This window comes from Oryctolagus cuniculus, chromosome 6, assembly GCF_051225735.1.
Source record: "Oryctolagus cuniculus isolate XC-2025 breed Fujian yellow rabbit chromosome 6, ASM5122573v1, whole genome shotgun sequence".
Lineage (NCBI taxonomy): Eukaryota > Metazoa > Chordata > Mammalia > Lagomorpha > Leporidae > Oryctolagus > Oryctolagus cuniculus.
This window is the reverse complement of record NC_142872.1, coordinates 99,848,519-99,872,296: the sequence shown is the minus strand read 5'-3', so window position 1 is coordinate 99,872,296 and position 23,778 is coordinate 99,848,519. Positions and strand designations below refer to the sequence as shown.

The 23,778-nt window shown below is 40.7% G+C and overlaps 1 protein-coding gene across 50 annotated transcripts in view; it reads left to right on the top strand.

Annotated features, from left to right (window-relative positions):
* Positions 1-23,778, top strand: part of STAU2 (staufen double-stranded RNA binding protein 2) — a 368,761-nt gene that overhangs the window by 47,365 nt on the left and 297,618 nt on the right. For 19 of the 50 annotated variants that reach the window (XR_016235741.1, XM_089335410.1, XM_070075195.2 and 16 more), the window contains one exon: positions 12,621-12,751. The exons of 14 other annotated variants lie outside the window; for them this stretch is intronic. Coding sequence is in view for 31 of the 36 variants with exons in the window: in XM_089335410.1 (XP_089191536.1) it covers positions 12,638-12,751 (114 nt within the window). In the remaining 5 variants the exon portion in view is untranslated. Of the gene's footprint in view, positions 1-9,144; positions 9,211-12,605; positions 12,752-16,241; positions 16,373-23,778 lie in introns of all 50 variants that reach the window. 17 more of the 50 variants (XM_070075190.2, XM_070075203.2, XM_070075189.2 and 14 more) reach the window with 4 other exon arrangements.

The window sequence follows — 23,778 nt, the reverse complement described above, 5'->3', positions numbered from 1 at the left end:
TCCGGCCCTCCTTGAGAAGGACTGAGGAGAAGCAGTATCATCAATAAAGACATCTCCATTGGTTCAGCTGACTGAAACGTTAAAGAAGAGTGAACTTTTCACTTAATGGATTCCAAAACCTTTGTTCTCAGATCAGCTGCAAACAAAAGCAGAACTAACTAACTTGAAGCCTTTCATCCAATGGTTCACTCCCCAAATGGCCACAAAGGCCGGGGTTAGGCCAGGCCTAAACCAGGAGCCTGGAGCTGCTGCTGCTTTGTTTTGTTTGTTTTTTTAAAGATTTATATATTTACTTGTAAGTCAGAGTTACATATAGAGAGAAGGAGAGGTAGAGAGAGAAAGAGAGGTCTTCCATCTGCTGGTTCACTCTCCAGTTGGTCTCAATAGCCAGAGCTGGGCCAATCCCAAGCCTGAGCCAAGAGGTACCTCCAATTCTCCCACGAGGGTGCAGGGGCTCAAGGACTTGGGCCATGTTCTATTGCTTTCCCAGGCCATAGCAGAGAGCTGGATCGGAAGTGCAGCAGCTGGGACTTGAACCGGTGCCCATACGGGATGCCAGCATTGCAGATGGCAGCTTTACTCACTATGCCACAGCACCAGCCCCTTGGAGCTGCTTCTGAGTCTCCCATGTGGGTGTAGGGACCCAAGCACTTTGTCCATCTTCCTCCGCTTTCCTGGGTACATTAGCAGAGAGCTAGCTAGATCAGAAGTGTAGCAGCTGGGACTCGAACTGGCACCCATATGGGATGCTGGCGCTGCAGGCAGAGGCTTAGCCCACTGTGCCACAGCGCCCCCAAAAGCAGAACTTTCAGTGGAAATTTTAAATTAGTAAGAAAAAAATCCTGACCTTTTTTTTTAAATTGTAGCATCAGATGAAAGATGATTTTACACAATACAGTACTGGAAGACAAAGTACACTAGGAAGTAGATGTATTCTAGTCAATGCAGAAGACTGATCAAGAGAAAAGTTCATGGCAACAGTGTTATGGGATGCTCAAAGCACTTTGCTTGTTGACTTTCTGGAGGGCCAAAGACTGATAACTTATTAGGAGAGTAATTTGAGAAAGTGAAGCAAAGATTGAGCATGAAAACATCTGGGAAAGCTTCACCAGAGTCTTTTACTGTAGCAGTTCTCTTGCTTATTCCTCATCCTACAAGGGTGGTTTTGTGAGAATTTTGATGGGAAGTCAATAGGTTGCCACTTTGAAGTCCTGATTTGGCTCCTTCTGACTTTTTGTTTTCTGTTGACATGGTTAAATTCTTAGGATCCTTAGTTCTTCAGGATGGACTAGCTGCTTAGCATCACCACTTATAAAAGTGTCTTGAACTTAATGGAGTTTTGTTGCAAAATAAAATTTATTTTATTTTTTAAAAGACTTATTTATTTTGAAAGAGTTACACAGAGAGAACAAGGCACACACACAGAGATCTTCCATCTGCTGGTTCACTCCTCAAATGACTGTAATAGCCAGCTCTGGGCCAGGCCAAAGCCAGGAGCCAAAAGCTTCATCTGGGTCTCCTACATGGGTGGCAGGGGCCCAGACATTTGGGCCATCTTCCACTGCTTTTCCCAGGCCATCAGCAGGAAGCTGTATCAGAAGTGGAACAGGTAGGATACGAACTGGTGCTGGTATGAAATGCCAGTGTTGCAGGCAGTGACTTTACCTGCTATGTAGCAGCCCTGGCCCCAAGAAATAAAGTTTGTAGCTCTTATTTTTATCTTTTGAATTCTGTTTTCCATGAAGTTTTTGAAGTCTCCTCATATATCTTATTCATGGGTTGAAAACAACTTTATTACAGTGTTGATTTTTTCCAAATTAATTTACACATTAGAATTATACTACAGTATTTGCAGTCTTTTTTATAGAAGTGCACAAAATGATTCTGAAATTCATATAGAGTTTCAAGAACTTGAAGTAGGCAGAATAATTGAAAAGGAACAATGTGGGGGGCCAGTGCTACCTAACTTGAAGAATTATTGCAAAACTATACTAAAAATAATATTGACATTAAGATAGACAAATCCGTCAATGCATACAGTGGGTAGTACAGAAACAAACCCAGTTATAGTAGATGGCTGAGTTTTATTTATTTTTTTAAAGATTTATTTATTTGAAAGGCAGAGTTACAGAGAGGCAGAGGCAGAAGCAGAGAGAGAGAGAGAGAGAGAGAGGGAGGGAGGGAGGTCGGTCGGTCGGTCTTCTATCCGATGGTTCACTCCCTAGGTGGCCACAAAATCTGGAACTGAGCCGATCCGAAGCCAGCAACTTCTTCCAGGTCTCCCTTGTAGGTGCAGGGGCAACCGAGACTCGAACTGGTGTCCACATGGGATGCCAGCGCTGCAGGCTGCGGCGGCTTTACCTGCTACGCCAGAGCACCGGCTCTGATAACTGAGTTTTAAAAATGTGGCCGGCACCGCAGCTCACTAGGTTAATCCTCCGCCTTGCGGCGTCGGCACACCAGGTTCTAGTCCCGGTTGGGGCGCCGGATTCTGTCCCAGTTGCCTCTCTTCCAGGCCAGCTCTCTTCTGTGGCCCGGGAGTGCAGTGGAGGATGGCCCAAGTGCTTGGGCCCTGCACCCCATGGGAGACCAGGAGAAGCACCTGGCTCCTGCCTTCGGATCAGCGCGGTGCGCCGGCCGCGGCGGCCATTGGAGGGTGAACCAACGGCAAAGGAAGACCTTTCTCTCTGTCTCTCTCTCTCACTGTCCACTCTGCCTGTCAAAAAATAAAAATAAAAAAAGATGTATGTATTCATTTGAGAGACAGACATACATATAGACACAGTCAAAGACATCTTCCACCTGGTGGTCCACACTCTCAAATACCCAGAATAGCTGGGACTGGGCCAGACAGAGCCTGGAGCTGGGAACTCAGGCTGAGTGGGTGGAAGGGACTCCAGTACTTGAGCCGTCACCTGTTGGCTCCTATGATGTGCATTGCAGGAAGCTAGAATTGGAAGTGGAGCCAGGACCTGGAGTCCAGCCAATCCCATGTGGGATGCAGGTATTCTAAATAGCATCTTTTTTTAAAAAAATATTTATTTGAAAGAAATAGAGATAGAAACAGGGAGAGAGAGAGAGAGAGAGACAGACAGACAGACACAGACAGAGAGAAATAATAAGTAGAGATATTTCATCCTCTGGTTCACTCACTGATTGCCCACAACAGCCAGGTCTGGACCAGGCTGAAGTCAGGCTCGTGGACCTCAGTCTGGTCTCCCATGTAAGTAGCAAAGACCTAAGTTCTTGAACTATCATCTGCAGCCTCCCCAGTTGTATAATGGCAGGAAGCCGGGATTGGAAGTAGAACTGGGACTTGAACCCAGGCACTCCAATATGGGGTGCAGGAATCTGTACAAAGTCCCTATTTTTTTATTTTCAAGATTGATTTATTTACTCTAGAGACAAAATTACAGCTAAAGATAATGGGGGTGACAGACAAACAGGTCTTCCATCTGCTGGTCCACTCCAAATGGCCACAACGGCCAGAGCTGGGCCAATCCGAAGCCAGTAGCCAGGAGCTTCCTCTGGGTTTCCCACCTGTATGCAGGGGCCCAAGCACTTGGGCTGTCATCTGCTGCTTTCCTATGTCACTGGCAGAGAGATGGATCAAAAGTGAAGTAGCCAGGACTTGAACCGGTGCCCATATGGGATGCCAGCACCCCAGGCAGAGGCCCAACCTACTACGCCACAGCGCCAGGCCCCCAACAAGTCATATCTTAAATGCTGTGCCAAACATCCACCCTGGTAACTGAGTTTTTGACAACGTTGTAAAGATAATGCAGTAAAAGAAATATAGCCTTTCCTATAAATGGTGTTGTAACAGTTGGATATCAATATTTGAAAAATGAGGTTGGATCCATACCTTGCATCATATATGAAAACTAATTACAAATGTCTCCTGAACTCTAATGTAAAACCCAGAACTATGAAAACATGGAACATTTTTGAAACTTCAGTTAGGTGATGATTTTTAAGGTACAAGATCAAAAATTAATAAATTAGAATTTATTAAAATTACCTATTTTCAAAAGACATTGATAAGAAAATGAAAGGGGAAGCCACAAATTGGAAGAAAACCTTTGCCAAGTATGTACTTGATCATTGACTTCTAGCTAGAATATGTAAAGAACTCTTGAACAATATGAAAGGAGTCTGATTAAAAAAGGGTAAAAATTTGGATATTAACTTCAGTTCAGGAGATATATAGATGGCATATTAGTATATAGTTGAGAAGATGCTCAATGTCGTTTATTCCTTAGGGGAATACAAATTACACTTATTAGAATGGCTAAAGGTAGGAAGACTGAATATAGGAGTTCTAAATGTTGAGGACACATCATGTTTCACAGTATTTAACTCTCAAGATGGCTTCATTGGAAAAGTTGGAGACTGTAGGCCTGACATCATTTATGACCTGCTTTGAATCATATCCTGAGTATCTTCTGTTTTTAACGACCATGGTGGGAGTATGAAGACTCCAAAAAGTACAATAGCAATTAGAGTTTAAGACTTTCCTAGTATCATCCATTGACTTCTTTTGTTGCATAATTTTTAAGTGGAACTATTAGAAATATTCATTGTAAGAAAGCAAAACAATACAGTTCTTTAAAGTAGAAAATGTGAATTCCCTCAGTCCTGTTTTCCCTTTAATGCATGTACATGTTTGAGTAAAGATGATAAAAATAACATCAGACTATAAGCTACAGTAAATTTTTTCCATTCGGCCGGCGCCTTGGCTCAATAGGCTAATCCTCCGCCCGCGGCGCCGGCACACCGGGTTCTAGTCCCGGTCGGGGCGCCGGATTCTGTCCCGGTTGCCCCTCTTCCAGGCCAGCTCTCTTCTGTGGCCCGGGAGTGCAGTGGAGGATGGCCCAAGTCCCTGGGCCCTGCACCCGTATGGGAGACCAGGAGAAGCACCTGGCTCCTGGCTTCGGATCAGCGCGATGCGCCGGCCGCGGTGGCCATTGGAGGGTGAACCAACGGCAAAAAGGAAGACCTTTCTCTCTGTCTCTCTCTCTCACTAGCCACTCTGCCTGTCAAAAAAGTTTTTTTTTCCATTCAACATTTTGCAGTGTTTTCTCATATTAGTACTTAAGGTACTCAAATCAGTACCCCTTTATCTTTCAAACTAAATGTAATTTAGTCACATTTGTCAGTTACTAATGGATATCAAGCTTGTTTATAGTTATTGCTATTATAGATTATAATTGCGTATATCTTAAGTGAGTTTTATTTTAGTAGGAATACCTAGATGTGGAATTGTTTTTATAGACAGGTATAGTTGAAACTTCAGTGTTCCTCACCAAGAAGTTTGTACTAATATACCTTTGTACCAATTGAATTTGTATCGATTTCCACCCATCCTTGTCAAAACTTACACAATCACTTAAAAAATTTAATCAGTCTAATAGTGGACACCTGTTTTTCACTGGAATTTGAATGTTTATTTTTTTCAGTATTTTTAACAGATAAATTTACTCAGTAATTTTGTAAATTCCTGGTGTGTACATTTTACTGTTTTTATTTTAGTTTTAAGAGAGAGATTTAGGGGCTGGCACTGTGGCATAGCAGGTAAAGTTGCTGCCTGCAGTGCTGGCAGTCCCATATGGGTGCCGGATAGTCTTGGCTGCTCCACTTCGGATCCAGCTCCGTGTTAATGTGCCTGGGAAGGCAGTGGAGAATGGCTCAAGTGCTTGGGACTCTGCACCCGAGGGGGAGACCTGGAAGAAGCTCCTGGCTCCTGGTTTCGGCCTGGCCCTGCTCTGGCTGTTGGGGCTATTTGGGGAATGAACCAGCAGGTAGAAGATTTCTTTCTCTCGCTCTGTCTCTCCCTCTTTCTCTGTAACTCTGCTTTTCAAGTAAAATCAAAATAAATCTTTTTTCTAAGAGATTTATTTGAAAGAACTGGTGCCCATATTGGATGCCGGTGCTGCAGCACAGGGTTTTAACCTGCTGCACCACAGTGACAGCCCCTAAAAATAAATGTTTTAAAAAAAGGTTTATATTCATTCTTATAGATAGAATTATCTTTATGTGTTACAAGAATTTCTCCCCCAGCTTATAAACTGCCATTTAGTGGCATTTATCATGTATTTTTTCATTATAAAAGTTAAACATTTGTGTTGTGAACTGTCAGTTTTTCTCTATGGTTTCTAGGTTTCATACCTTGAGTGGCCTCTTATGTTACCGGATCATGACAGATATTTAACCAAATTGTCTTGAGTTTTTATGGAATTGTAACACTTTGTATGTTAAACTTCTTGTATTTATTTTTGTGTTCATATAAGATAGAAATTTAAGTTTCTTCCTAATAGATACTCAGTTTTAATAGAACCGTTCAGTGCCTGAGTAGTTCATTGGTGATTTTGCTTGGACAGCCTTAGATTAAGGTCTAACTCGAACTTACATGTTCTGTTTTAGTTACTGATGTGGAAAGATTGTCACATTTCCCGAAGAGGCAAGAAACTATAAAAAGAAAATCCCTTTTGACTTTTTTTCTTTTGCTTGGGGATTAGGATGAGTTCCCTTCACTACCAGAGAATAAATAGAGAACGATGATTCAGGAAAGAAGATGTAGACTGAGTCATTTCTGGGACCAGGGATGTAGTTTGTTTTGTCACTTTGCTAGTAATACCTATATCTGGAATATACTTACTATAAAAATATTTTAAAAATTTAAAAAATACCAAGTTTTGGTTTAGGAAACTTTGGTGTATTAGTGAATTTTAGTCTCTAAGTTTCTTCTGTTTCTTCCTATGTAGCACCTGTATTCTGCTGCTAATGGTCATTTGCATTCTGCAGGATGTAGTGTTTTATGTGCTTTCTTCTACATCTTTGCTTGGACTTTCTCTTGCCTTCACTTCTTACCTTGGTGAAATCTTACTTTGCTTACATAATCTAATCACTACTTACTAAAACCTGCTTTTCTGATTCCCATTCCCTAAAAATTCCCTGTAACAGCCTTATTGTGTCATTTAACCATATTGTGATTTACTGTATTTGTCTGTTGTGTGTATCTGTTTCTTTTATCAGATTGTGGGTTCCTTCGGAATCAGAGATTTTGCCTGTTTATCGAAAACTGTGAGCTACAGTATTTTGGTACAGTTGATTGATTCAAGTACTAGAGAGTCCAGGACATTTTGTAAATATGCAAAAATAGAATATATTAAAGAAATAGAATATAGATTTTGGTTGGATATGCAGATACTGTTGTTATTATTAAGTATTTTTACCAGTGTTTCTTATCAAAGTTGTAAGAAGTTGTAAATTAACAAATTTCACATCAATGAAAGTAGAATATTTCCTAACAGACATAGGAGAACTATTAAGTGTAATTTGTTTTCACAGTGGTAATTTTTTAGTGGAAGCAAACATAGGAATTTATAATAATGTCAATAAGAAAATATTTATAATTTTTAAAAGATTTATTTATTTATTTGAAAGGCGTAGATACAGAGAGGCAGAGGCAGAAAGAGAGGTCTTCCATCTGCTGGTTCACTCCCCAAATGGCCACAAATGCTGGAGCTGTGCCAGTCCAAAACCAGGAGCCTCCTCAGAGTCTCTGATATGGGTGCAGGGGCTCAAGGACTTGGACTGTCTTCTACTGATTTCCCAGGCCATAGCAGAGAGCTGGATCAGAAGTGGAGCAGCCGGAACTCGAACATTGCCCATATGGGATGCTGGCACTTCAGTTGGTGGCTTTACCCGCTATGCCACAGTGCTGACTCCAATGAGAAAATGTTTGAAAATACATGCTTTTCAAAGAATGCTAAACAAGTATATTTGTATGAATAAAATCAACTATTCCTTACAGAATTTTTAAACTAGGAATATTTTCACTTAGTCATGAAGAAACTCCATCCCCAGTTTAATATGTGATGATAGTGTAACAAGTAATTGTTTATAATTAGAATAATAATAGATTCCTAATCTTTGTTAGCAATGTCTTTATATCATCTCATTCAATCCACACAACTATGCAAAGAGATGAAAACATTTGTAGCTGTTTCACTTGTACAGGAAAGTGAGATTTTTAGTACTTTATTAAGGTCAAGGTCAGTAAGTGGCAGAGATAGCCAAACTGGCTCTTGATCCTCATATGGCAATTAATTTCCCCAAATGTAAAAGTCTTACATTGTGAAGGTTATTATCATTAATTTTATTTACTTCTGTGTAGTTTCCTACTTTTCCAGGAACCAAATTGACTTGAAGCCTATTTCAGAATATCTTCAGTGATGACACTCTTAGGTCTTTTGAAAATGTTATACATATATAATATTGCATATGCTGCTCAATTTTTGCACTGTTGTCTTTTCTAAAACATTACATATAAATTAAACTTATATGTTAAATTAAGCTTAAAAGTTTTTGTGTTTATAAGTTTTTAATAGATCAGATTTTATCATTTGATATATTTCATCCAAATTTTGATAGAATTTTAAAATTATTGCTATATCACTGGGTTCTCTCAGGTAGTTAATAGTATATATTATATTATAGTATATATATAATAGTATAATAATCAATTATGACTGTTTTCTAATTCATCAACTTTAAATGTTTGGATTTCAATTATGAAGCTTTATTAAAGTGGGCTCTTGTGTATCTATCAAACCAAAACTTCAGTCACACATTAAAATATGTTATTGGATTCATGTTACTTTTATGAAGCAGGAGGTCAAAATTGGTGGATCATCTGTTTTAAACCAGGTTATTAGTTAGTGCTTTCTTTTAAAGGATTTAGATGAGAGTTTTTAACTGAGCAAGGTTCGCGTAATTAGAAGCATACTACTTAAACTTGTTAATATACTTAAAACCTGTGCTACCTGTGCTATTAAACATTTTCATACCATAAACTTTGCACATTGTTATGTTCTTAACATTTTTTGCATCATAACAGCTGAATATGTAGCTTCACTGAATTCGGAAAGTTGCACAGTAATTGTGTAACTGCTGTTTCAGTGTTATGCACAATTTTCTAATTTTTACCAGGTTTGATATTTTCTCATTTTAGGTGAGTTGTCATTCTGCTTTTACTTTTTGGTATTCAATTAGCTGTGTTATTTGTTGCACCATTTAATGTCATGTTATACATGAATCAAAATATATTATAGCCTAAGTTCATCTTGTATTTTTTTATAGGGACTGACTTTGATTTGAGTGGGACATTTCATAGAGTACTTATTTAAATGATACGCAGTAGAATAAGTAAGCCCCTTTTAATTTACTCATACTGTCTCCAAAAGTAATAATTACTACTTTTTTGTTTATTTTGGTGTAGTTTGCAAGCCACTTCTGTTGGTTTAATTGTAGACTAAATTGTTGCATATAGTGGTCCTACAATTGGTTACTTAAATTCTCTTTATTTATACCCTATCAGGCATTTATGTAGTTTTCTTATAAAATAGCTTCTTAATCATAATGATCATGATCAAGTCCTTGTACCAAATTATTGTGCCTGTTAAGATTATTATTTAGAAGTTTAACCTTGCCATACAATGTTTGTAGATGACATTCCTAGAACCAACTGTTTCCATTCATTTTATATATTCTCCATGTATTGTGACTATAATTTAACTGAATAGGAAGTAACCTACTTGCATATTATGTGCTTACATTTTAAAATATTTTTGGCACTGGTTAATGGGACACACAAAACAATTAAAAAGCTGTTAAATGTGCCTATAATGGAGATGAAGGAAAAATATAAAATAATTTAATGTAGTACTAGGAATATATTCTGAAGTTGTAATATCTTGTATTTGCAATATAGTTTAGAAAACCATCCCATTCATTTTATTTTTTAAAAATATTTATTAATTTGTTTGAAAGAACAATAGTGGCAGAGGGAGAGACAGAGAGAGAGGAAGAGATCTTCCATCTGCTGGGTCACTCACCAAAAGCCCTCAATAGCTGGTGCTGGACTAGGCCAAAGCCAGGAACCCAGAACTTCATTTGGGTCTCCTGTGTGGATGGCAGGGACCCAAGTACTTGGGTCATCATCTGCTGCCTTCCCAGGCAAATTAGCAGGAAACTGGGTTGGAAACCAAGAAGCCAGGATTTGAACCAGCCCTCTACATGTTGTTGCAACAATAGGTTAATGTTCTATCATTCATTTTTTTTTAAAGATTTATTTATTTACTCAAAAGTCAGTTACACAGAGAGAAGAGAGGCAGAGAGAGAGAGAGAGAGAGAGAGAGAGAGGTCTTCCATCCGCTGGTTCACTCCCCAGACAGAGAGAGAGAGAGAGGTCTTCCATCCGCTGGTTCACTCCCCAGACAGCTGCAATGGCCAGAGCTGCGCCGATCTGAAGCCAGGAGCCAGGAGTTTCTTCCAGGTCTCCCATGCAGGTGCAGGGGCCCAATGACTTGGGCCATCTTCTACTGCTTTTCCAGGTCATAGCAAAGAGCTGGATCAGAAGAGGAGCAGCTGGGACTGGAACTGGCACCCATATGGGATGCCTGCGCTTCAGGCCAGGGCTTTAACTTGCTGTGCCATAGCACCAGCCCCGTCTGGCATTCTTTTTTTTTTTTTTTTTTTTTTTTTTGACAGGCAGAGTGGACAGTGAGAGAGAGAGACAGAGAGAAAGGTCTTCCTTTTTTTTTTTTTGTCTTCAATGGCTGCAGTGGCCGGCGCACTGCACTGATCCAAAGCCTGGAGCCAGGTGCTTCTCCTGGTCTCCCATGTGGGTGCAGGGCCCAAGGACCTGGGCCATCCTCCACTGCCTTCCTGGCCCACAGCAGAGAGCTGGCCTGGAAGAGGGGCAACCAGGACAGAATCCGGTGCCCTGCTGCCATTCATTTTTAAATCGTAGCCCCTCAACCTTGTGAGTTAAGTAGGGCAGATTTCTTATTCTCATTTTACAGAAAATATAGGTCTTAGTAAGTTTAGTTAAATCACTAAGGCCTGGAGTTTTTGCAAGGATTTCTTTTTTAAAAAATATAGTTCCTTAAAGATTTTTTTTTTTTTTTAATTTGAGAGGCGGAGTTACAAAAGAAAGAGAGAAAGGTCTTCCATCTGCTGGTTCACTCCCCAAATGGCCATAATAGCCAGAGCTGAGCCTAAACGAAGCCAGGAGCCAGGAGCTTCTTCCGGGTCTTCCATATGGGTGCAGGGCCCCCAGGACCTCGGCCATCTTCTGCTGCTTTTTCAGGCCATAACAGAGCTGGATCAGAAGAGGAGCAGCTGGGGGCATGAACTGGCACCCATATGGGATGCCGCACCTCAGGCAGAGTCTTAGCCTATACCACAGTGCCAACCCCCTCAAGGATTTCTTAAGACATAAAGAGAATACAGCATAAAAGAAAAGATTGATAATCAAAATGCATAGACTATCAACTTAAAAAAAGGACATAAGCAATTCACAGTGTACACCCAAATGATCTTTAACTTAAAGGAAGATGATCCTCACTAATAATATGTAAATGTAAATTAAATAATATTCAAGGGAAAATACCCCAAAACATTAGTGCAAAACTGTTTGTAAGGTATCACATTATCAAATAAAATACCTGACCACATTATATGCTTTTAAGCTTGAGAAGACGTGGGTAATTCTTACAGTCCCTGAGGAAGATAATTTGGTCATTTTGAGAGCTGTTTGGCTTCAGGTTTTTACTTTTGATGGTGAAGGATTGCAAACAGTGGAAATGCCTCAATAGATGAGTGTTATAAAAAAAAACTGCTGTGATACCATGATGGAAATTCTGTAGCAGTTAGAAGTGGTGCATCAGTTGGATAGAAGTTAAAATCTTAAAAACATAATGAAGAGTGAAAGTAAATTGTGAAATGATATTTATTATAATATTCTTTATGTGAAAAAACCCCACATACCAAGTCTGTGTATTTTTCATGAATATTACATATTTATTATATACATAAAAATATATTAAAAATATCCTTGAAAGGTATATGTTCTAAGTTCATGTAGTGGTAGTCTATGAGATAAAGGGAACCTAAGTGGTATGTAATACAAGTATTGTTTTTTGTTAGTTTGTTTTTAAAATAAGAATAAACACAAACATGGAAAATCTCAATTCCATTTCTGGGTATTAGGTGGGGGCATTTGTTCAGTTACATTTTTCTAACAAAGTGAAAAGTAAAAGAATTTTAATTTGCTTAGAGTTACCAAAAACTAGTTTTGGAGGAGCTAGTTCTTAGGATTTGGCTCTCAAGTTTACAGCTTTTTCTGTTAACATGCCATATCACAATGAGAATGAAAAGTGTCAAGATGAAACAATAAAAAAGTAGATAGAATTTAGTTTTATAGTAATAAGAATTAAGAGATTTATGTGTTTGTGGTAAAATTTTTAGGGGAAAGGAAAATTTTAAGAAATTAAAATTATAATCTTATTTTAAATCTTAAGGATGTTGTCTGAATGTATAAAGAGCAACTTTAAAAATTAGGAAAAATGGTACCTTAATTTATTGTTTAAAATGTGATACATATTTCTGTTGCATGTAATGAAAGATACTAGATGATTTGAATTTTAAAAAAAATCATGAAAATAATTTAATCCAAATATACAATCTGACATCATCTAAAAAAGTCAAAACTAGTTTTTCTTCCATTTTTAAAGTCATTCTTCACAAAAACTTTACAGCCTTTTTATTTACAGCTTCTCTCCAAGATAAAATGGCAAACCCCAAAGAGAAAACTCCAATGTGTCTGGTAAATGAGTTAGCCCGTTTCAATAGAGTCCAACCCCAGTATAAACTTCTGAATGAAAGCGGGCCTGCTCATTCGAAGGTAAGGTTATGAAGAGAGGTGGTGAGACATACTTATCAAACTGTCACTTATCATCTCAGGTGTTAATTGTGCTTTCTGTTTTGGAATGGGGGTGGGATGGCCTGAAGGCTTTTATTTCTATATTAACATTTTTAAGTCTGTAAACAATTTTGTTTCTTATTATGATTTATAAATCTCTTTCAGATATAATATGCTAACAAAACCTTAACAAACCAACATGAGATGTGGATATTTCATTTCTACTTTGTAAATTAAGAAATGCAGGCACAGCGAAGTTAAATGGCTTACTTAACAGTTTGTAAGTGCCAGTGCCAGCACTCAGATACATGCTCTTTAACTCCCAATTACAGTGCTCTTTCCATTAAACCACAGCTGTTAAAGTAGAAGTGGAAACAGCAAATATTGCAGTAGTTACCTATTCAGACGTTTTTTCCAGTGTCATGTTTAATTCTGATTCATCATTTATCGAAGTTGTATATACCAGTATTGTTATCTGTGCCTTCACTTGTAATGTTCTTTTAAGTAGAAAAATAATTTATATTCATTTTATTTTTTCTCAGCTGAAATTAACATTTTATTTAAAAAATGTTTAAAAGATTTATTTATTTGAAATATAGAGTTCCAGAGATGGAGAGAGGGAGAGACAGAGAGAAGGAGATCTTTCATCTGCTGTTTCATATCCTAAATATCACTACATCTGAGACTAGGCCAGACTAATGCCAGAAGCCAGGAGCCTCATCCAGGTCTCTGACATGTGTTCAGGGCCCAAGCTCCGGAGACATCTTCCGCTGTCTTCCTAGGCACACCAGCAGTGAGCTGGATGAAGCAGCCAAGACTTGAACTGGTGCCCATATGGGATGCTGACATTGCAGGGGGTGGCTTCACTTGCTATACCAGTACAGTAGTGGTGTAGCACTACAGTAATGGATAGTAGAACCAAGGGCAGCAGGCCACTGTAGCTTTTCCAATGTCACATACCCTGAACAGGGTCCTCTGAGCATTGTCTAGGACCTGCTGTTTCTCCTGAGTGAAGTCTGCATCAACATCTGTAATAGCACATTTCTCCTCAACATATCAGCTCTGGGCTTAATGTCCAGCTCTGCATTCTGACTGTTCACCAAGGTGGGTGAGCCCTTGAAGGCAGTGATGATGGCTCAAGTAGTTGAGCTCCAGCCCCACATTTGGAAGATCTACATTGAATTCTTGGGCTTCAGCCTGGCTCAGCTGCAGCCACTGCAGGCATTTAGGGAAAATCAACAGATAAGAGCTCTCTCTCTCCCTGTATCACAGCAGAACACATGCTGAGCTGTTCAGTCTAATCTCAGGATGGAGATCTTAGAGTGTTCTCTGAACACTTGTCCCTGGTGACTTGGCTTTCCAAGTGATGAGCAGCAAAGGCCTGATTACCATTATTACTCTCAGGAGATGGCTGGAATGGAGCTTCTTGTCTTCCATTTTCCAGCCTCTGAGGTGTCCAGGCATTCTTCTTGGGGCTCTCGCAGTGAGGGAGGTTCACAGAGTGACCAGTTTATATTTACATAGAGCTGTGTACACCTGTGTTTACATATATACATGTTACAATGAAATCAGTGCATTTATATTTTAACTCTTTTGTCTGTTTAAAGTCTCAGTTATGCATATTTTCCCTGACACATTTTAAGTGATAGATATTGGAAATTATGGTAGTAGTCATAGTTTTTTTGGTATGTAATATGGAAGGAATTGATTTTTTAAGAGTTGGTTAATCTTCAAAAAGCAGTTGGCTACTGAGTAATTTAATTCTTTCTTTGCACTTTTCTCAATGTAAGGAAAACAAGATGAAACTCAAGTTTGTTCCCTATTAGAGGCATTTATGAAGGGTTTGTGGGAAATTATTTAATTTGCTTATACTCTCTCTTACTCTCTTGCACTATCAGAGAAAATAGTTGTGGCCTTGGTCTACATACATCCTGACTTTATTTCACACCCATTCTGCTTTTAATGGTGATCAACTGTTTGCATTTTTCCTGAATGTTTCATGTTCTTTTCACATTTCTCTGCCTTTGCCCGGTTCGTGATGTCGTTTTACCTTTGTTCATTTTTGATCACTTACCTCACACATCCTGTCTGTCAGATGTTTGTGAAACCCTCTGATCCTCCACTGGGTCTCTGGTTGTAGTTGTTACTGTGTTACTGCAAAATGATTCGTGTTGTCATTACTTTGGTGCTAGACTGGGCTCATTTAGAGATACTTTACTCTTTTGCGTTTCCTGATTCCCATGGTGTATGTCTTTGTCTTCTCTTCTTTGACATTTCTAAACATTGCTCCTTGAGATGAGCCTCCAGCTTTGAATCTCCAGTCATCACACTAACTCCTCACAGCCCCTCGTGGTGGTTGTTTGCTGACCTCTGGCTGATTCTGTCACCTTTCTCAGCTCACTTTCATCTCTCAGATTCCTCACGTTTTAATTTTGGTGATTTCAGCGTCTAAATAGGTGATTATTTCAGCATGTTGGCTTTTCAGTTCCTTGAACGTCTCCAGTGGTCTTGGTTAGCCATTCTCCTTTAGCCACTCATTCCTGTAACCACATTCTTGACCTTCTCATTACTGATGATTGCAAGACACTTTATGAGTTGAAGTATTCATCTCTCTGACACTTACCCCCTAACTTTCAGATCACTCACTGTAATAATTTGACTTCCACAGTGCTTCTGTACCAGAGATCCATTAATTACACCTCCCTTTTACTATTCCTCACTTCCCCCAGCCCTCACATAGGTTCATACCCAGCTTAAATTCCATATGATTTACACGTCTGTACCCTCAATATTCTTTCCTCTCTTGGTTAGAAGTTCTTGCTTAGCAAAATGCTAGCCCCAGCTCTGAACTCTACCTTTTTTTTTCCCTTAATTTCTTTATTTTTTTTGAAAGGCAGAATAATACAGAGAGTTGGTAAGACAGGGTAAGATAGAGAAAGATCTTTCATCCACTGGTTCACTCCTCAAATGGCTGCAATGGCTGAGTCTCCCACACGGGTGGCAGAGGCCTAAGCACTCCGACCTTCATCTGCTGCCTTCCTAGGCACATTAGCAGGAAGCTGGATCAGAAGTGGAGCAGCTGGGACTCGAATTGGCACCCATATGGGATTCTGGCATTGCAGGCAGTGGCTTAATCTGCTGAGCCACAGTGCCAGCCCCTTCCTTTCTGAATTATGAAAGAACTACCTGTAGAGGCCAACCCATTTCACTGGTTGAGGGCCATTCCTCCAGTTTTGTTTACCCTGCCCTCCCCCACCCCCACTGCCCCATGTCTTCTGTGCCATCAAATTCCCCTTCAATGGATCATTGCTGTCAACATCTGGGTATACTATTAGTTTTCCCATCTTAATAGAAAACCTCTGGTTCCACTTCTTCCTCCAGCTGTAACCTTGTTTCTTGCCTCCTTTACACCAAAATGCCTTAAAAGAGTTGTCCATACTACCTATCTCTAATTCTTCCATTTTCCTTCTAGGCAAGGTTTTGTTCCCATGATTCTCACCATTCAAAACTGGTCAAATGAAGATCACCAGTGACCTCCTCATTAAATACCTCAATCACTTGTCAGTCCTAATGTGACTTGGCCTGTCAGCTATATTTGATAAGGTGATCTCTCCTTGTTGAAATACTTACTTTACTTAGTTTCCAGGACACTATACTGTGTATTTTTCAAATGATTTCACTGTCCACATTTCACAAATTTTCTTTGACTTTTGTTTCTTCCCTTGATCTCTCAGACCTTTTAATATTGTAAGATCACAGTGTTCAGACCTTGGACCTCTTCTTAGTCTTTTTTTTTTTTTTTTTTTTTAAAGATCGATTTATTTATTTGAAAGGCAGAGTTACAGAGGCAGAGAGAGAGAGAGAGAGAGAGAGAGATTCAGGATCTTCCATCCACTGGCTCACTTACCAAATGGCCACAATGGCTGGAGCTGATCTGATCTGATCCAAAGCCAGAAAAAAACAGAGAGAGAACACACACACACTCACACACACACACACACACACACACATCTATCCACTGATTCACTCCCCAAATGGCTGCAACAGCTAGGTCTGGACTAGGCTGAAGCCAGGAGTCAGGAACTCCATCTTGGATTTCCCACATGGGTAGAAGTGGCCCAAGTACTTGGACAATCTTTTGCTGCATTCCCAGGCACTTTAGCCTGAGAGTTGGAGTGGAAATGGAGCAGCTAGAATAACACTCCTATGGGATGCTGGCGTCATAAGCAGCAGCTTAACCCGCTGCACCCTTCTCACTCTTGATTTTCTCCCTTAGTAATTTTATATGGTCTTGTTGCTTTAACTAACTGCGTGCTGATAACGAGCAAATTTGTCTCCAGCTCATAGCTTTTCCCTTTGGAATTGTGCATCTGTTTGTTAACTGTTTCTACTTGAGTGTCTAGATGACATCTCAGACTAAGCACATCTCCAGCTGAGTTCCTGATCTCTGTCATGCATATGCCTTTTCCTTCTTTTTCTCAATATCCCCTATTTGAGTATTTTATTGATTATCTCCTCTGTGAGGGCAGTGCTTTATTTTTGTTTATTGCCCTTTTACTAGTGCCTAGAATGGAGCACATGGTAGGTGCTCAGTGAGTATTTGTTGAATGAAGAATGAAAAATTGAGTTACCTCTGTATGGAAATAACAATGAGTAAACTTTTTTGAAAGACAAAAAGAAAAAGTATTTCTTAATTGTAACTAAGAAGGGAATGGAGATATTTTAAATAGTACACTTTTAAAAAAAATTATTTATTTGAGAGGTAGAATTACAGAAAATGAGAGGGAGAGACAGAGAAGAAAGGTCTTCTATCTGTTGGTTCACTTCGCAAATGGATGCAGCGGCCAGAGCTCCACCGATCCAAAGCCAGGAGCCAGGAGCCAGTAGCCAGGAACCAGGAGCTTCTTCTGGGTCTCCCACATGGGTGCAGGGGCCCAAGGACTTGGGCCATCTTCCACTGCTTTCCCAGGCCATGGCAGAGAGCTGGATTAGAAGAGGAGCAACTGGGACTAGAATCGACATCCATATGGGATGCTGGCACTGCGGGTGGAGGATTAACCTACTGTGCCACCGTGCCAGCCCCTAAATAGTACACTTGACAAAGAATAAAATTTATTCTTTAAGGAGATATTTAGAATTAAACATAGGGAAAATTTTTGTTTGACGCAAGTATGTCATTCAAATTGTCTTTTCTATTGAATCTATTAATGGAAGATAGCTTTTAGAAGAAAAAATATTGTATTTTTATCTTTTCCTACTTTCAGGAGTGTGCATCTAGTAGTATGTGTCTTTTAATCGTTTGGTTGGAGCTTCCACATTAGCTATTCTATCCTAGTAATATTTTCTTTGCTTAAGTGAGTATATCAAATTGTTATTATTAAAGAAGTATGTTAGACCTTTGTGATTGCTACTTTGGCAGTGGGATTTTTGGTATTTAAGAATACTCATAGTTCTTCCTTTAAACTTTTCTTGATATTACTCTGCAGATTAAAAAATGAACACATTATAAAGTGGAAACATAATTTTTTAAAAAGATTTATTTGTTTGTTTGAAAGTCAGAGTTACACAGGTAGAGGAGAGGCAGAGAGAGAGAGAGAGGCAGAGAGGGAGAGGTCTTCCATCCGCTGACTTACTCCCTAATTGGCTGCAACAGCCGGAGCTGTGCTGATCCGAAGCCAGGAGCCGGGAGCCTCCTCCGGGTCTTCCCATGCAGGTGCAGGGGCCCAAGGACTGCTTTCCCCGGCCATAGCAGAGAGCTGGATTGGAAGTGGAGCAGCCGGGTCTTGAACCAGCGCCCATATGGGATGCCGGCACTTCAGGCAGTGGCTTTACCCCCTTCGCCACAGCACTGGCCCCTGGGAACATAATTTTTATATAGTCATGTACAAGTAGAAATCTGCAAACTAGAATGTACTGGAAGAATTCAGCATAAACATTAAAAGAATAGATAATGATGTTTTTTCTGAGACTGACGTACTGCCCACTGCACTATGGAGGCAACTTGTTTTTTCTTTTAAAGAAATACTCTGCTTCGTGTTTGCTTTTATGATTTTGGCCTAAATTATAAGTTATAATCCAGAGAAAGCACATGTTTCTAAGAGTCATTGAAAGAGTTCCAAGTCCGTCAGAGTTCCGTGGACTCACATTTCCTCTGAGGGGCACTGTTTATCACTGAAGTGAGTTCTGTTCATCAGGGATAGAAACACTGTGGTCAGGGGCTCCTTGACTCTGATATGCTTAACTTGTTAATTAATTTATTCTTACTTGAAAGGCAGAGGGTCGCAGGGAAATCCCCAGGTATCACAGCAGCCTGTCCTGGGCAGACTGAAGCCAGGAACCCAGAGCTCAGTCCAGGTCTCTGAAATGGGTGGCAGGGACTCAACCACCTGAGGCATCCCTGCTGCCCTCCAGCTTGTGCATTAGCAGGAGGCTGGAATCGGGAGCCACGCTGCACTCAAATTCAGGCACTCACTTAGGAGACGCAGGTGTCCTCAGCCGTGGCCTGTGTGCTGCACCAGATGTTCACCCCGACTGGTATTTAGGTAGCACCAATTAGAGTTAGCTCAGTGCCCCTGCTGGCTCCTGCATATTTAGGGTTTGGCAGAGCATTGTTGGCGTTACCTTAGGAAGGAAGAATTTAGTTTCTCCCTGAAGCCAACCTTACTCTTGTTTGATAAAGGAAGGCAAGGTTACGTGGGAACATTCTAGAGGAATCTGGAGGATTCTGGTTTCCCTAAGATTCCTTGGAAATCCTTTGCAAATTTTGGAGGACATTGTGAACTGGCTTGACATCTGTATCCTCTCACAACCCAGGTTTTGAAGGTGAATAGGTTTGTTGTGGTGAACGTGGACCCTACTGGGTCTCATAGATACTTCCTACTCCTAGACAGTCCCAGGGTTTCCTTGAGTTTTCAGGAGGTTTGGGGATGCCTTTTGCTAACTTGTTTTCTGAGTTCTTTGGCCATAGAACATCTCATTTAGCCTGTAGGTAATTTTTTGAAAAAAAGAGTACCAGAAAAATTGGCATTCTTAACTAATTTTATTTATTTATTTTTATTTTTATTTTTTTATTTATTTATTTTTTTGACAGGCAGAGTGGACAGTGAGAGAGAGAGACAGAGAGAAAGGTCTTCCTTTGCTGTTGGTTCACCCTCCAATGGCCGCCGCGGCCGGCGCGCCGCGCTGATCCGATGGCAGGAGCCAGGAGCCAGGTGCTTTTCCTGGTCTCCCATGGGGTGCAGGGCCCAAGCACCTGGGCCATCCTCCACTGCACTCCCTGGCCACGGCAGAGGGCTGGCCTGGAAGAGGGGCAACCGGGACAGAATCTGGTGCCCCGACCGGGACTAGAACCCGGTGTGCCGGCGCCGCAAGGCGGAGGATTAGCCTAGTGAGCCGCGGCGCCGGCGGCATTCTTAACTAATTTTAATTAATAACTAATATTAAGTTGTTAAGTCTGGATTCTTTTAGTGGAAAAAAGTCATCTTCATTCATGCATGTGTATCAGTGGCTTTAAGTGAGACATAAAATGTATTTTAATGAAATGAATTATTGTCTCTGGCAAGACAGATTTAAACCTAGTCATGGCTCATTAATTTTCTTGCAACATTAAATAATTATAATTATGGCAATTTTCAAAAACGCACACGCACAAAACCACATCTGCATATACCCTGTCCCCACACCTATCCCCTCCCCCTACTCCCACATACACTTACAGTAGTAGGTCTCATATTGACTGTTTATTTGAATCATCAGGGAGCTTCAAAAAATACTTATGCCTGAGTGTCATTCCTAGAAATTCTAATTTAATTGGTCTTGAGTGAGGCCCACTTGGAATTTTTTTTTTTTTTTTTGACAGGCAGAGTGGACAGTGAGAGAGAGAGACAGAGAGAAAGGTCTTCCTTTGCTGTTGGTTCACCCTCCAATGGCCGCCGCGGCCGGCGCGCCGCGCTGATCCGATGGCAGGAGCCAGGAGCCAGGTGCTTTTCCTGGTCTCCCATGGGGTGCAGGGCCCAAGCACCTGGGCCATCCTCCACTGCACTCCCTGGCCACGGCAGAGGGCTGGCCTGGAAGAGGGGCAACCGGGACAGAATCCGGCGCCCCGACCGGGACTAGAACCCGGTGTGCCGGCGCCGCTAGGCGGAGGATTAGCCTAGTGAGCCGCGGCGCCGGCCCACTTGGAATATTTTTAAAGCTCTGAAATGGACCCAGATTTGAGGGACACTGGCCAGAAGTTGATGTTTTCCGGATGGTGGAGAGTTTTCTCACACTCTGCACACCTTGATGGAATGTGGTAACCTGTGTTTACGTACTTTCTGCTTTCCTCTTTCCTCCCTTGGGTCTCAGAATCTGAACAATGAATGGCAACTCAAAATGATTAATTTAATGTTTACTTTATCTTCTCATTTTTTGACTTGACTTTTTTTTTTTTAATATTTATTTATTTATTTGAAAAGCAGAGTTACAGAGAGGAAGAGGGAGGTGGAGAGAGATCAGTCTTACCCCCAATGCCTAAGGCTGGGCCAGACTGAATCCAGAAGCCTGGAACTCCATCCTGGTATCCCATGTGGAGGCTCAAGTACTTGGCCATTGTTCTGCTTTCCCAGGTGCATTAGCAGGGAGCAGGATTTGAACTGGAGCAGCTGGGACTCTAACCATTGCTTATGTAAGACAACAACATTACAGGTGGCAGCTTAGCCTGCTGTGTCACAGTACAAACCCCTGACCCATTTTTCTGTCTTTATGCTAATACCATGCTAGTTGGTCACTAGCTTTTTAATTCTTGAAGTGTTAGGCCTCCAAGGGATTGTTCTTTTTCAGCATTGTTTGGCTGTTGTGTGTCCTTCCCATTAAGCATGAGTTTTCAAGTTACCTTTCTCATTTCTTTTTTATTTTTTTTAAAGATTTATTTATTTAATAGGCAGAGTTGTAGAGAGGCAGAGGCAGAGAGAGAGAGGAGTCTTCCATCTTCTGATTCACTCCCCAAATGGCTGCAACGGCCAGAACGAGGCCAATCCGAAGCCAGGAGCCTGGAGCTTCTTCTGGGTCTCACCAGTGCTCTTCCAGAGGCCCCACCTAAGTAACATTATTAGGGTAAATTGAGAAGTTTATTCACAGGTTCTTTGTGAATAAGAAAAGACTGCTGCTGACTCAAGAAATTCATTTGTGTTTTAGGAGTCCAAAACTAAATATATTTCATATTATACTACAAAAATACTTTGTAGTTTTTTAAGAGTTTTCTAAAATTTATTTTATTTTATTTTTTTTTTTATTCATTTGAAAGAGTTACAGAGAGAGGTAGAGCCAGAGAGAGAGGTCTTCCATCTGCTGGTTCACTCTCCCGGATGGCCTCAATGGCTGGAGCTGCGCCAATTTTAAGGCAGGAGCCAGGAGCTTCTTCAGGGTCTCCCACGGGGGTGCAGGGCCCCAAGCATTTGCACCATCCTCTACTGCTTTCCTAGGCCATAGAAGATAGTTGGATCGGAAGAGGAGCAGCTGGGACTAGAACCCGTGCCCATCTGGGATGCCAGCACTTCAGGCCAGAGCTTTAACCTGCTGCACCACAGCGCTGGCCCCTGTAATTTTTTTTTTACACTTTATTTCAAAAAACTTTTTATTTCATTTGAAAGGCAGAGAGACAGACAAACTCTGCTAGTTCAGTCCTCTAATGCCTGCAAATAGCTAGTGCTGGGCCAAGCCAAAGCTGGGAGCCCATAACTCCAGGAGGTCTCCCACATGGGGAGTAGGGCCTCAAGTACTTGAGCCGTCACCTGCTGCCTCCCAGGATTTGTGTTAGGATGATGGCAGATGAAAAGCAGAGTAGCTGGGACTCAGACTAGGTTCTCTGATGTGGGATGCAGGCATCCCAACTGGAGACTTAACCTGCTGTGCTAAATGAAATTCCCACTTCAGTACATTCTGATTTCTCTGTTGGTTGCTTATTTAATCATGGATTATTTAGAAATGTAGTTAGTCCCCAAATATCTGGGGATTTTCCAGAATCATTCGGTTACTGGTTTGTAATTTGAATCTGCTTTGGTCAGAGAACATACTCTGTGATTTGAATCCTTGGTATTTATAGAGGTTTGTTTTATGGCACAGAATATGATCTATTTTGTTACAGGCTGTGTGAGAAATTGAGAACAAATGTAGATTCTACTTTTTGTTTTTAGTGTTCTGAAAATGTCAGGTCGTGTTCATCGAAATTTGTTCAGGTCTGCTATATTCTTACTGATATCTGCTTACTTGTATTAGTTATTGAGAGGGTATTGAATCTGATAATCATTTTGGATTTTCTGTTTTCAGTTATAATTTGACCTGTTTTAGCTTCATTTATTTTGAAGCTGTGTTTTTTTTTTTTTTAAGATTTATTTATTTTTTACTTGAGAGTCAGAGTTACACATAAAGAGGAGAGGCAGAGAGAGAGAGGTCTTCCGTCCGATGGTTCACTCCCCAATTGGCTGCAACGGCCGGAGCTGCCTGCGCCAATTTGAAGCCAGGAGCCAGGAGCTTCTTCTGGGTCTCCCACGTGGGTGCAGGGGCCCAAGAACTTGAGCCATCTTCTACTGCTATCCCAGGTCATAGCAGAGAGCTGGATCGGAAGTGGAGCAGCTGGGGCTCGAACCAGCACCCATATGGGATGCCGGTGTTTCAGGCCAGGACTTTAACCCACTGTGCCACAGCGCCGGTCCCCGAAGCTGTGTTTTTAGGTGCCTTAATGTTTAAGATTGCTATGTCTTCTTGATTGATTTGATCCTTTATCTTTGTGAAATGACTGTCACCACCATTAGTAATAATCCTTACTCTGAAACGTGATTTGGTTTGTGTTAGATCATATTGCATATTCCTTACCCAAATTTCTTGGCATCAGGAGTGTTTTAGATTTTGGAATTTTTTAGACTTTGGAATAATGAGATATTTTGGAGATAGGACAAATATGAAATTCATTTAAGTTTTTGTAGGTAGCATATAGTTGGATTTTGGCTTTTTTTTTTGAAGATTTATTTATT